Source organism: Danio rerio, chromosome 19 (assembly GCF_049306965.1).
Source record: "Danio rerio strain Tuebingen ecotype United States chromosome 19, GRCz12tu, whole genome shotgun sequence".
NCBI lineage: Eukaryota > Metazoa > Chordata > Actinopteri > Cypriniformes > Danionidae > Danio > Danio rerio.
Window position 1 is genome coordinate 8,115,791 of NC_133194.1, and position 13,609 is coordinate 8,129,399.

Consider the following 13,609-nt stretch of genomic DNA (forward strand, 5'->3'; position numbering starts at 1 on the left):
TGCTTGTTGATCACTTCGAGCTCATGAACACGTCTGATAAAATATCTGAATCTGATTCAATGTCACACGAGTCCTGAACCGAAGCAGTGCAAGAGTAATATATTGATTGAAATATAAAGTTAATTATTTTCTTAGCCATTCAAAATATTACATATCTCTGACTTTAACAATAAGAATAAAGTTCGTTTGGAGTGTATTGAGAATTATTATTTTTTCCTCCCAGGATTCATTTCGCACCAAGCTGCATCAAGCTGTAATGGTGGATGAGAAGGCACATAATATTATAAATATTGCTTGTAATATGTAATGAAATAAAGTTTTAACACTTTTTCATGCGAGAATGTAGTTCTTCAAAACTCAAATCTGTGACTGTTAGTAAAGATTGTGTGTAATTTTAAGTGTGTTTTGCCGGTAGCGGAGATCTATGACCTCCAGGCGGTAACGGCGCTCTTTACTCATGTATCCGCCGAGAGGCGCCTGTCTTCAGGCTAGACATTGGGACAATTGCCCCGTCTTCGATGGCTCTATATGCGTCCGAAAATGAAGTTTTAACTGTTTTTCATGCTAGAATGTAGTTGTTTAAAACTCTAATCTGTGGTTTATTTATATAGATAAAAAAATAATAATTTATATATATATATTTAATTCTGAGATTAGTGACCTCCAGGCGATGTCAGGTGCCCAATACTCATGAAACCGTCTAAAGCAGACATTTACCCTGACATTGAAATAATTGTTGGCTGTTTAACAGTCTTTGGTTTCATTAATTAATTACTTTTTATTCCAGTTTATTATGTTTTGCCTAAGCACACAGTTATGTTCATTAAATATTATTTCCTATTCTATGTTAACTGTATAAAATTAAATAAAGGTGCAGTACAATCAAAAAGATGTTGGTAACCAAATCGTTTTTGGGGCTATAACATTCTGTTATTATCTGTTAAAAGTTCATTTGTATTAATTTCTACGTTGAGTTTAAAAAAGGTTTGAATTTCTATAACTAACGTGCAAAAGATATAGCCCTTTTCACAGTAATTTGCTGTAATCATGCTACCTGCCGTAATTTCACAATAAAATTATGAATACAACATATTACTGTGAATTTTTCAGTTAAATACTGTGAAGGGATACTAATGTAATTTACTGTGAAAAATTACAGTAACTTGTTGTGAAAACCTGGAAATTTTTTACAGTGTGTGAATGTTTCTTTACCAAAAAACAATGTAAAAGCTATTGGTTGACTGACATGATTCAAACACATTTAACAATAATTCTAGACCCTATACATGCTATTTGCTTGTATGCAGGTCGGTTAAAATAAATTAATAAATAATCTAATAATAAATAAATAAATCTCATAAATAAAATAAAATAATCTAAAAACACAAACAAACCAAACCAGATAAAAAACAATCATTGATATTTGTTTTTATCATTTCATGACGATCATATCACATGAAATCATGTTTTATTCAACATTTTTGTAGGTGAATGAAACATTTGCAGCTGTACATGTTCAATACTGTTTACTTTTATATCTGCTTCAGGCCCTGCTATTGAAAATCACTTCAATAACACTTTGTCAAGGTTTTATGAGTATCAGAAGAAACAACACACAGAGTTCTCTTTACACTGTCAGTTTCAACGTTTTCATGTTTACAGAGCACATCACAGAATTAATATTTCAATGGCCTTAAAACAAAGAAGTGCCAAATGATATAAAAAGTAGATACAACATCAATATATTAAATTTTATACCAATTATAATTTTACAATATAATTTTAATACCAAATGTGAACACCCAAACACAGAAGCAGGTCATAAACACACAAACAAACAATTTATTCAGTTTTATTTTAAACTTTTTTGCAATATAGAAAAAAAGCATGTTAATTGTTGTCATACCATGCATGGTAACTATAGTTTATGTGTATTATTTTTAGCAAAACTATGTTTATGCAAATCAATACTTAATTAATACATAACTATATTTTACTATAATAACACTCTTTTTATTATTCTCTGCTACTTTTTATTATTTTCACCCACCACAACAAGACAATAAAGTCATTTGTGAAGGCTTCTATCAAGAAGGGGAACATTGTCTGCCATTATGAATGGTCAACTGCTTGTCTTTCTCTATAAATTATTTAAACAGAAAAAAAAAAACATTATAAAGACAAGTCAATCAGTGCTCCCACATTATATAATTTTGTATAAGGCACAAAAGTTCATCAACAAACAGCAGTCCCTCTTTGGAAGCTATTGGCTGTACTAGTAGCCTACGTTAAAAACAATATGCGAACCAAAAAAATCATACTTTTCTAACACTCGTCAAGTAAATTTAAATTTCAATATAGTATCTACTCGAGTAGTAGGTGAACTCAGCCATTGTCCTGTTGTAGAATAATTAAATCAAGATTTATATACATTCTTGCTTTAAATATTATTGCACAGTTATTTAAGACTTTTTTTGGCTTCACTTATTCATGTATAGTTTTTGCCATCTCACCTATTTACTTGCTAAATTTGAAATAAAATAGTTTTGCTTTTAAAAAAATAAAAGATTAAATATTAAGCTTGTTGTTTCTTTCTTTCTTTCTTTTTTTTTTAAATTAGAATATGCAAAAAGGTACACAAATTGGGATCATATATACAATTACATAAAAAAATCAAGCAACAAAAAACAACAAAAATATAGTCAGGTACTGGCAGGTGTGTGTGTGTGTGTGTGTAAAGGTAACTTGGTGGACAGGTCAGAATACATACATAAAGGACAATAAAAGATAGTAAATGAAACAAGCATCATAGATATAAATAAAACATATAACAATAAACCAGTCAGTGGTAAGGAGTGACAACAATGCTTATAATGTATGATAGTAATAATGACAGTAAAAAGAAAGAAAGGACAACAGCTTGTTTTTGACACCCATGTAATACTATCGCCTACAGGACACCCTACACACAAACATTCTTCACCCAGCTGCTTACTTTGTGAGTTTAGACTGCACTCTTGTGGGAAAACAGAGGTATACAGTTGAAGTCACTATTATTAGCTCTCCTGAATTATTAGCCCCGTTTTTTTTTCAACCAATTTCTGTTTAACGAAGAGAAGATTTCTTCAACACATTTCTAAACATAAGTTTTATTAAATCATTTCTAATAACTGATTTATTTAGTTTTTGTCCTGATGACAGTACATAATATTTGACTAGATATTTTTCAAGACACTTCTATACAGCTTAAAGTGACATTTAAAGGTTAAACTAGGTTAACTAGGCAGAATAGGGTAATTAGACAAGTTAACGATGGTTTGTTCTGTAGACTATCAAAAAATATATAGCTTAAAGGAGCAATAATTTGACCTTAAAATGGCTTTAAAAAAATTAAAACTGCTTTTATTCCAACCAAAATAAAACAAATAGGACTTTTTCCAGAAGAAAAAATATTATTAGACATACGGTGAAAATTTCCTTGCTCTTTTAAACATAATTTGGTAAATATTTAAAAAAAGAAAAAAAAAAATTCTAAGGGGGGCTAATAATTCTGACTTCAACTGTATGTTTAGGGTTAATGGACAATTTTCAGAATTTATATATATATATATATATATATATATATATATATACGTGTATTCATGTATCCAATGAAGGGCAATTCTATGAGTAAACATTTTTTTTGCTGATGCCAGAGGTTTGAAAGTATGTAATTCTTTTTTTAAATAATGATGTTCATACTTTTTACATTTTAAAGTAGCCTAATGGGCTGGTGAGGAAAATAAACTGTCCATATTAGACAACAAATATGCCAATAAAATAAACGCTACATATCTCAATTTTTTGTAAATGTTAGCGAGCTAGCTTAAGAGGATGCGGAAAGTACTCCAAAATCTGAGATCACAGCCTTTCACTTTTCCCACATTTTGTTATATTACAGCTCTATTCCAAAATAAATAAAATGTATGATTTTTTTTCTTTAGAATTCAAAACAATACCCTATAAAGACAGTGTGAAAAGTTGTTTGAAATCTTTGCATATTTATATTTAACAAGAGAAACTAAGAAGCAATTAGCACCAATTACAGACTAAAGTCCAAGTATGATAATACAAATTTGACAAACCTACATTCTGGTCAGTTTCTCTCATTCTTTTTTGTAAAACCAATCAAGGTCCATCAGACTGAAACAAAAGTGTTGTTGCATAGCTATTTTCAAATCTCTCCAGAGATGCTCAATCGGGTTCGGGTCTGAGCTCAGGCTGGACCACTCAGGGAAATCCATACAGTCGACCCATTGCCGCATGTTTGTTATCTTGGCTTTGCTAAGGGTTGTTGTCTTGTTAAAATGTGAACTGTCACCCCAGTCTGAGGTCCAGAGAGCAATGGAGCAGGTTTTCATTATTGATCATTCATTGTTAAATTCATCTTTCCCTTGATCCAATGTGTCCTAATATGTATTTTTACTGTTGGATCTTATATTATATCCAATTAACTGAATTTACATGCATTAAACATCTCAAGGATGATAGGTGGAAACAAATGACAATTTTTTTTTCTTGTTTAACAATTATGCAAGCTTCTTTCACATTGTTTGTAATATATTGTGGAGAAAACATAATTTTCAAAAGATGTTCTTCCAAAACTATTGATTTTGTTATAGAAATAAAAAAAATTATGAATACTTTTTTCCAAAAACATTTATTTCTGCTACAGAAATTAAAAGACAGAATATGTTCTTACAAAAAATATAGATTGACACAGAAAAAATATATATAAATATTCATTTTTTGAATATGTTCTTCCAGAAATATTAATTTTGCTACAGGTATAAAAGTCTGAGTATGTTCTTGAAAAATACAGATTTTCTTACAGTAAAAATACTTCTGTAATATGTATTTTAGCACAGAAAAGTATTTAGCTAAAATTGTATTTATTTTTAGCACAAAATCTAAAATGGGCAATGTTTCTCTAAGGACTGAGAGTCACTATAGTCAGGTAAAGATCATAGAGATTCAGAACAGTGAAAATATTTAAAGCTTAAAACAAATTATTACTGTAAACAACTGAATTTCAGCACAATTTTTATTAGTTTGGTTCATTTCATGTAGCAAAAAATCTCAGACAGTTTTGTCCTAAAAGTAAACAGTGGCAGTAGGAGTGTAGTATTTTTTAAATAACATGACTGTATGTTTAAATATTTTTATTTTCTAATTCTGTACATCCAGCATCAACATATGTCCATATAAAACACTCACAAACACTCCCCAAAAAAAAAAAAAAGATTTCTGCTGCTTGTTCAAACTCCTTATTTAAAATTAGTTGAAACAACACAATTCTTGAGATTCTTTTGAGACAACTCAATTGTTTTATCTTTAATCCACTTAAAAGTGTTAAGTTAATGAATGCAACATGAATGACTGTGGAACCCTGCATTTTTACAGTGAAGAGTAATCATGCCAAACACAAATACAGCAGTCTAAAATTCTTAAAGTCAAGCTAAAACTATTATTTACAAACATTTTTACTGCATATTGTTTAGCCCCTCAAGAATGATTAAAAACAGCTTCACAATGAGACGAGATGTAAAACCCCAGATCCAGGATTATTTCTCTTTCTAGAGATCAAACAGAAACACACACAATAAACAGACAGACAGTTGAAACTAAAATCTTTGTCAATGAAACAGTGAAAGTGCCTTTTAGAGCTTGCGAGAATATATACTGACCTTATCGTTTAATTCAGCATCTGCATGAAAGAGAAATGAATTAATAACTGCATTCAAATTGATGCGTTTGTATGTTTAATAAAGTCATTTTTTTAATCACACACCGCATCTAGTGTGAGTTTACTGACTTCCTTAAAACTCACCAGAGCTGAATGTCCAGGAGAAAAACTTGATCATGCCATAAAGAAGAAGAGCAACAGCGACCATCGCCATCGAGTCCTCAATAGATGGAGCTCCCACACCTTAAACCAACAACAACAACAAAAAAAACATAAGTAAAATAAACACATAACTATAATAGAATATATAAAATAAATGCAAAAAGAAAAAGAAATAATCTAAAATAAATACTTACACAAGCATATGAACATTCTCCATTATTAGTGTTGGGGTAAAATTATTTGCGATTAATCACATCCACAATAAAAGTCTGTTCTGGCTGTTGTTAATTAAAGTGTGTGTACTTTGTACATGTATTATGTTAAAAGATTAAATAGTCAATATTTTTATGTTGCTTAAAATTATTTGAATAAGTTAATCAGGTTTCAACTACATATTTTGTAGTTATACAAAGTTTAACTTGATATTTTTAGTCAGTTTGATTGATTAAAGTTAAGATGACTAGAAAAATTTATTTGATTCAACTAAAAACTTTAAGGAAGCAAGACATTTTTTTAACCGTGTAAACGCAAGCATATATTTGAGAAGATGTTTATTTACATTTAGATATTAAAAATATATCTATATGATAAATAAGAATTTCTGTGTGACAAAATTGAGTTAAATTTAGAATACAAATTACACATGATGGCTGATAATTTTAACTGTAGAGTATCTCACCGATGACATTGAGTGCAGCAGAGGCTCGTCGTGTTCCTCCGTCATGTTTGGCCACACAGCTGATCTCTCCGCCCCGAGCGAGTCTCAGTTTAGTGGAGTCCAGCTCCAGACGGCTGCTCTGACTGAAGGTGCCATCAGACGCCCTTCTGTGACCCACTACACTGCCCTGACCCAGAGAGAGGGCCTTCCCATCAGCCCCGATGAACTCCCAGCCCAGATCCAGAGTGTGAGGAGCAAAACCAGACGCCTCACACTGAACCGACAGCACCTGTCCCGGGACCAGCAGAGGAAGAGGAGAGGGGAGGATGGAGAGAGATGGAGGCTCTGGAGCGAGAGGAGAGAGAAAGAGGTTATTACTGTAGATATGACTGTAGATTAATATAATAAATACAGAAGAGAAGCGTGGATGGAGTGAGATTGAGGCTCTGGAGAAAGGAGAAAGACAGAAGTTATTACTGTAGATTAAAACGAAGATTAATATAATAAATACAGATAAAAACAGCAGAGGAAAAGTAGAAAATGTTTAAATCTGGAAGTTCCTAGTAAAAGTGCTTGATAATCTGGTTCAGGTGTGTCTCATTGGGGTTAGAACTAAACTCTGCTGGAGAGTTTAGACCCTCCAGGACCAAGTTCGGGCACCTCTGATATAGAGCAATTTCCCAATCCTGTTCCAGGAGGCACACCAACAGTACATATTTTTGGAAGTCTCCCTTATCTGACCCATTAACCTCAGGTTTTAGAGTCTCTCTAATGTTCTGATGAGGTGATTCAGATGCGTTTGATAAGGGAGAGGTTGAAAATGTGTACTGCTGGTGTGCCTTCAGGAACAGGGTTGGGTAACACTGGTTTAAAAGACATTTAACAGGTGTCCAAACATAGACGTCTTGGCTAAATCTGACTGAAAATATTATAGATATTTAACAATAGCCCAAAATTAGACTAGTCATTAACTCTTCTGCATTGTTCAAATTTACTACCATTTTGTTATGTTGGTGGCTGTTTTTGCCCCATTGACTTCCATTATAATTACATAAGTTGTTTGCAAAGTCATGACAGTATATAATCATGCATTCTTGATTGTTGGTGGTTTCCCTGATGGGAATTTGTCATTTGTACTATGAATAATATGATGTCTGAATAATATTTGGCTTGAATATAGTTTAATATACAAAATGCATTATGATGGCTAAACTATATGATTCTGCCACCAAATGTATAATAACTGAAGCACTCGCTTCTCTCACCAACGATCTCCAGGTCCACAGCAACCTGTGCCAGCAAATGAGGAAGGTAAACTGTGCAGATGTAAGTTCCCGAGTGTCTGACTTGAGATTCCTCCAGGATCAGAGAAGCGTTGCCTGTTTGATAGAGGCCTGTGATGTCCATTTCAGCTCCGCTCTCTGACGTCTCTGCAAAGCGATCGTTCTTGCCATCGTAAGCGAGCACCAGCCGTCCTTCACCCCTGAACTGATAACGCCACTCGATGGAGAATCCAGAGCCGTGAAGAGGAGAAGACGGATCAATCCAGAAGCCACAATCCAGCAGAACCGGCTCTCCCAGTCTACAGCGAACCACTGGAGTTTTGCTGGACACACTGAGGATCACTTTGAGGTAGAGAGAGAAAAACAGAAGTGAGCACAGTGTTACTATTTACTGTTTTAGTAATGCAGTATATTATTGACATGTAACATTATGCAAATACATATATTACTCTGTATCTGTATTATACAGATATATACCATCCACCGCCGGTCAAAAGTTTGGGTCAATAGGATATTTTAATGTTTTAACAAAAGGCCAAATCTGCTCACAACGATGACAAATTATTGTTTATAAATTATTAAAAATTACTTTTACTTTTTAATGTTGATAACATTATTTCCTGCTTCATACATTACATTTTTTGGATTTTTAGGTGAAAAGAAAGTTTGAATGAAAACAATTTATAATACATTTCTATATGTTTAAATTATAAATGTATTTACTTTTCGTTTTGAAAAGATTTACTGTGGTACTTTAAATGGTGTTGTATAACACTCTCCACAAAAATATGAAGCCCAACACAGAAAAAAAAATCAATTAAAACCAGTAATATATATATATATATATATATATTCCAAAACTTTTGACCATTGGTGTTCATAATTAGTATTTATATAAGAAACTGAACTGTTCACCTTTGGGTTCTTTAGAAGCTGAAGGCGCTCTCATAATATTGGACAGTGTCAGCTGCTCATCAAGGCCTTGTGCCGCCACTGAAAACCAATCAGCTTGCAGGTAGACTGGACTTTGGGCGGAGTCAGTGAGAGCAGAAGCCCATCTGACCATGGAGGCGTGAGGCATGAAGGGGTTAATCTCACATTTGGGTTTATTTACTGAGCCTTTAGGAGGATTCAGAGCAGCACTGCAGAATGTGCCTGCTGGATCTGGAGGAGGACAGAGCAATAAAGTTTAGTTATTATCTAAAATAGTATTTGTTGTTTCACATTTTAGCAAGTTGTCATTACTCTTTGTCATTTGTGACTGTAGTTTTGGATCCGGTTGGTGCAGAAAATGGACACAAACACATTTTAAAAATTGCGAGATAGCTGAAACTATACAAGTTGTACAATCATTAGAGTAAACCTAAAAGTATTTATTTAATTTAAGTACACATTACCCAAATCTTCATTTACTTAAGGATTTACTTGGTCTGAACAAGTCAACACACACGTCTTCGAATGGTGATGATCACTGACCAGTCACATAGTAAACTCTGGATGAGCTGATGTCTGCAGGAGGATGCAGTTCAGTCTTTATTTCTTCACTGTAGGCTTCAGTTCTGATGAACATGAGAGATTTCTCTTGACTCATTGGTGTTGATAAACCTCCTCCATGACCAGGCTTCTCCTGTACAAACCAGCACTCTAGAACCGGACATGCAGAACCACAAACTGCAAGAGAAACAAATAGGGTCCGTGATCATACAAATGACTGAAGTTCTAAAACAGTATAGTGACAAAGCGCCGCAAAACTTACCACCAAAACACAGTGTAAATGCGAAGACCGATATCTTGTATATGGTCGATATTTCAGACATCGTTGCTGTGTAGGTTAAAATGAAATGATACCTGTGTATGAACTCTCGAATGCCCTGTTTGGCGTGAAAAAGAACCATTTGGGGGTTTTCCCACAACAGTGGCTTTTCACTAAGGTTTCACTTTCACAACACTCGCTATGCGTCTTGCGCATGCGCATTAACTACTGATACTAGGAGGGTTTTAGTGTTGATATATATATATATATATATACACACACACACACACACACACACACACACACACACACACACACATATATATATATATATATATATATATATATATATATATACACACACATACATACATATATATATATAGCATTTTGATTGAAACAGCTCTCGTGTGAATTCTTTCAGATGTAACATCATTTAAAAATCTAGTAACAACTAGAATAGCTAGGCTTCTAAATGCAATTTCTCCAACACATGGTGGAGTAGGGGGCCTATTTAATTTTTTCGGGTGGTGGTTTCCACTGGGTGGCGCTCTGAACCAACAATAGTTTAAATGCGAATGAATATCAAGCAGGAGGCTTTTTGTCATAATATCACGTGATTAAAGTGCAGTTCAGGACACAGGGAAATACCATCTCTCTTATTGTTTCTCCCGTGGGTAACAGTGCCCAAGCCTGTATAGTCAGTGATGTTTTATTTAATTATTTGAATATCGTTATTTTTTAGGTGGTGTGAAAACCTTAATTGGTAGTGTAAACTAAATTAGTGAAAAAAGAAACATAGATAGGTTTTCTCAATAAATAAATCCAGAATTTTACCTGATTCGCATCATTTGCAATAAAATGCATCATTTGCATCTGCACCATTTCCATTTGTAAAATGCATCATTGATCTGCATCATTTGCAGATAAAATGTCTGTTTATTTATCTGTGTTTTACAAGAGCGCTGAGAATGAAAAAACTGGGATTATTTTGTGCAGTAACTTTGTCATTTATTCATTCATTTATTTTCTTGTTAGCTTAGTCCCTTTATTAATCCGGGGTCGCCACAGCGCAATGAACCGCCAACTTATCCAGCACATGTTTTACGCAGCGGATGCCCTTTCAGCTGCAACCCATCACTGGGAAACATCCATACACACTTATTCACACTCATACACTACTGACAATTTACCATGTCTTTGGACTGTGGGGGAAACCAGGGTGCCCGGAGGAAACCCACGCAAACGCAGTGAGAACATGCAAACTCCACACAGAAACACCAACTGACTAAGCCGAGGCACAAACCAGCGACCTTCATGCTGTGAGGCGACAGTACTGCGCAACCGTGTCGCTACTTTGTCATTTAATGTTATTAAATTCATTTATTTTATTATCCTCTGTACTCTACAGACCAAAACTAAGAAAATAAAACTAATTCATTTCATTTTAATTTAAAGGGGTTGTTCAACCAAAAATAAAATATAATCTCTGTTTACTCACCCTCAAGTGTTTCCAATCCTTTATGAGTTTCCTTTTTTTCTGTTCAACACCCAAGAAGATATTTTAAAGAAAGCTGAAAACCTAACTAATGGAAAAAACAGATACTAAGAAAATGGCTACTAGTTTCCATATATATATATATATCTTCTTGGGTGTTCAACAGAAGAAATAAGTATTTTTAGATAAATCACTTGTATTAAGAAATTCATTGTTTGTGTATTACAGACAACATAGATAAATTTGCCATCGAAGGAACAAATTTAATAGTTTTTCTTAGATTTTACAGTTGTCCATGTAGGGGTGAAAAACAAATAAGCAATTGATAGGCTACAGCATGTAAATAATATATTATACTAATATGCACGAGATGCTGATTTACAGTATAGGTCTATAGACGATGAAATGCTGCTTTTTTGTCAGTTGTCTACTGTGAAGTTTGAATAGGTATTACTGGGCTGGTGGTGTAAATGAAACGTAGAGTTTACATAAGAAAAAGCTGACAATAACTGAAATGCACATACAGTGGTTTTGGAGTAAAATAAAGTAAAAGCTGATTTGATGGTGATTTGCGTTTTATATTATAACCAACACTGTTAACCAATTGAAATTCAATCCAATTAAAGATGTTAAAATCAAAGGACTGAATAAAAAGGCAAAACAAAGACTAAAAACAATTCTAAAACAGACAGCGTATTTAGGTAACAATTCTTTCACTTTCGTAGTCAAACTGGGTTTAGACGATTACCCTGGTAATTTCTGACGTTGCATCAGCTCTGGATTTTTACTGGCCAGTATTTACTTGTCCGCCGGATTGAAGGCGGGGTTGGCGGTTCATATTTCTCTGTCTGATCTGGAAAGAGGACAATCGCACTTGGGGATTTGTAAAGCAGAGAAGTAGTTCTTCTGAATCTCGTAAAAAACAGAAAAAATGCAGTCGCTAATAGGTCTGCTGCTAGTCGTCTGTCTACAGTATGCTAGTGGTGGTGAGTCTGGCTGTCTCTTTTTAATGTGGATGTTTGAAATTGAGAATTTATAAAGTATGTAAGAAAATCGCAAAAGTCAGTAAATATGGGCGTTAATATACATATGCGAAATTAATTATGCCTACCAATGAAAGTGTAAACTTTAATGTTGATTTTAATTAATTGGGAACCATAGGCTAGTCGTTCTTTTGGTTGCTAAAAAGCATTGACGGCATTGAAATTTAACAACAATGTTGGATAAATAAACAACAACAATAAAAAGGTTAACAAGGTTACTGGCAGACTGGTTTTGCAGAACTTAACAGGTTGACTATTAAAAAAATATTTATTTTAGAAGGGGAACAAAGGGTACTTATGTGCTGTTCTGTATTGTACTACTGTGTGCATTCGGTTACATGTCAGTTTATCAGAAACGATGTTATGCAATTCATGTTATACCCATTAGATGGCAGTAAAACAAAGGCTAACCGTAATTTTTACTATTCATTGACATTTATTTTTTTCTCATTTCAAATAAGTTATATATTTTCATATATTTATCATAAATGTATATATATATATATATATATATATATATATATATATATATATATATATATATATTACTATCAGACTACTGATTATGACTGAATTATTATCTATATAATTTATATCACTACAGTGTATAACCGACTAATATTCTGACTGTAGGACTACATTATTTCACAAACCAGTTACATAAAATGTGTATGGATAAATAATATAATTTGTAGCCTGTATGATTTTTAACATTTATCTATAATTAGAATATACTTGGTGCACTAAGTATTTGGCTTTCTTATAAAAATATGACCAAGTCAAAATATGTTGACTGCTTTAACAGAAGCATATATATTTCAACATATAAATATTTGCTAAAACTGTTTTTTAGTGTATTTTGTTATTTGTATGTTATAAGGTTCACCATGATAAGCTTAAAAAAATTCCTTATTGTTTCAGCAACCCACAGCTGGAAAGCCTATTACACTGGAACAACTGGGTTGACTGAGTTTCCAGAGTTTGTGGCACTGAATCTCATAGATGATCAGTTGATGGGGTACTTCGACAGCAAGACCAACCGCTTTAAGAGCCAATTCCAGTGGATGGAAGATAATCTCGGGAAAGAATATGATGAGCAACAAACTAACATTCTACTGGGCTATCCTGAAGTATTCAAGAACAACATTAAAGTTGTGATGGAGCGCTTCAACCAAACACAAGGTAAAAAATTAATAGGTAACAAATAATAGTAAAACACCAGTAAATAACATTTAAAAATATTGTGTGCTACATGTTAAAAAAATAGTCAGATCTTTTTTTTTCTATCAAGCACATTTAAAAAATAGACATTTTAAACAAATAAGATAAAAGTCACATGCTAAAGTTAGGCTAAAGACATAAATAACCAAGATGTCCCCCACTAGCCAAGGAATAAAGATAGCATTAAAATGTGATCACAGTTGTAAAAGACCCATTACACTATTAACTCAAGTCTATTGTAACAAGAATACATGACCTGAACGAGA

General features: G+C 33.2%; 2 protein-coding genes across 3 annotated transcripts in view; one reads left to right on the forward strand and one right to left on the reverse strand.

The window, feature by feature from the left end:
* Window positions 1–5,064: 5,064 nt before the first annotated feature.
* tapbp.2 (TAP binding protein (tapasin), tandem duplicate 2) lies at window positions 5,065–9,779 on the reverse strand. 2 transcript variants are annotated; one of them, NM_001130611.1, is made up of 8 exons: window positions 9,585–9,745; window positions 9,305–9,499; window positions 8,744–8,992; window positions 7,811–8,170; window positions 6,567–6,890; window positions 5,870–5,968; window positions 5,727–5,746; window positions 5,578–5,615 (listed from the first exon to the last, which is right to left on the reverse strand). In NM_001130611.1, exons 1-8 carry the CDS (start codon window positions 9,721–9,723, stop codon window positions 5,604–5,606), a joined length of 1,398 nt encoding a protein of 465 aa, NP_001124083.1. In that variant the 5' UTR covers window positions 9,724–9,745; the 3' UTR covers window positions 5,578–5,603. The 2 variants fall into 2 exon arrangements, with proteins under 2 accessions (XP_073786500.1, NP_001124083.1); XM_073930399.1 differs by lacking the exon at window positions 5,727–5,746 and having other exon boundaries at window positions 5,065–5,615; window positions 5,851–5,968; window positions 9,585–9,779.
* A 2,158-nt stretch (window positions 9,780–11,937) lies between these two features.
* mhc1uba (major histocompatibility complex class I UBA) overlaps window positions 11,938–13,609 on the forward strand; it is a 28,251-nt gene continuing 26,579 nt past the window's right edge. Inside the window, 2 exon segments of the mRNA NM_131471.1 lie at window positions 11,938–12,065; window positions 13,044–13,304. Of these exon segments, the coding sequence (NP_571546.1) occupies window positions 12,011–12,065; window positions 13,044–13,304 (316 nt within the window). The 5' untranslated portion in view covers window positions 11,938–12,010.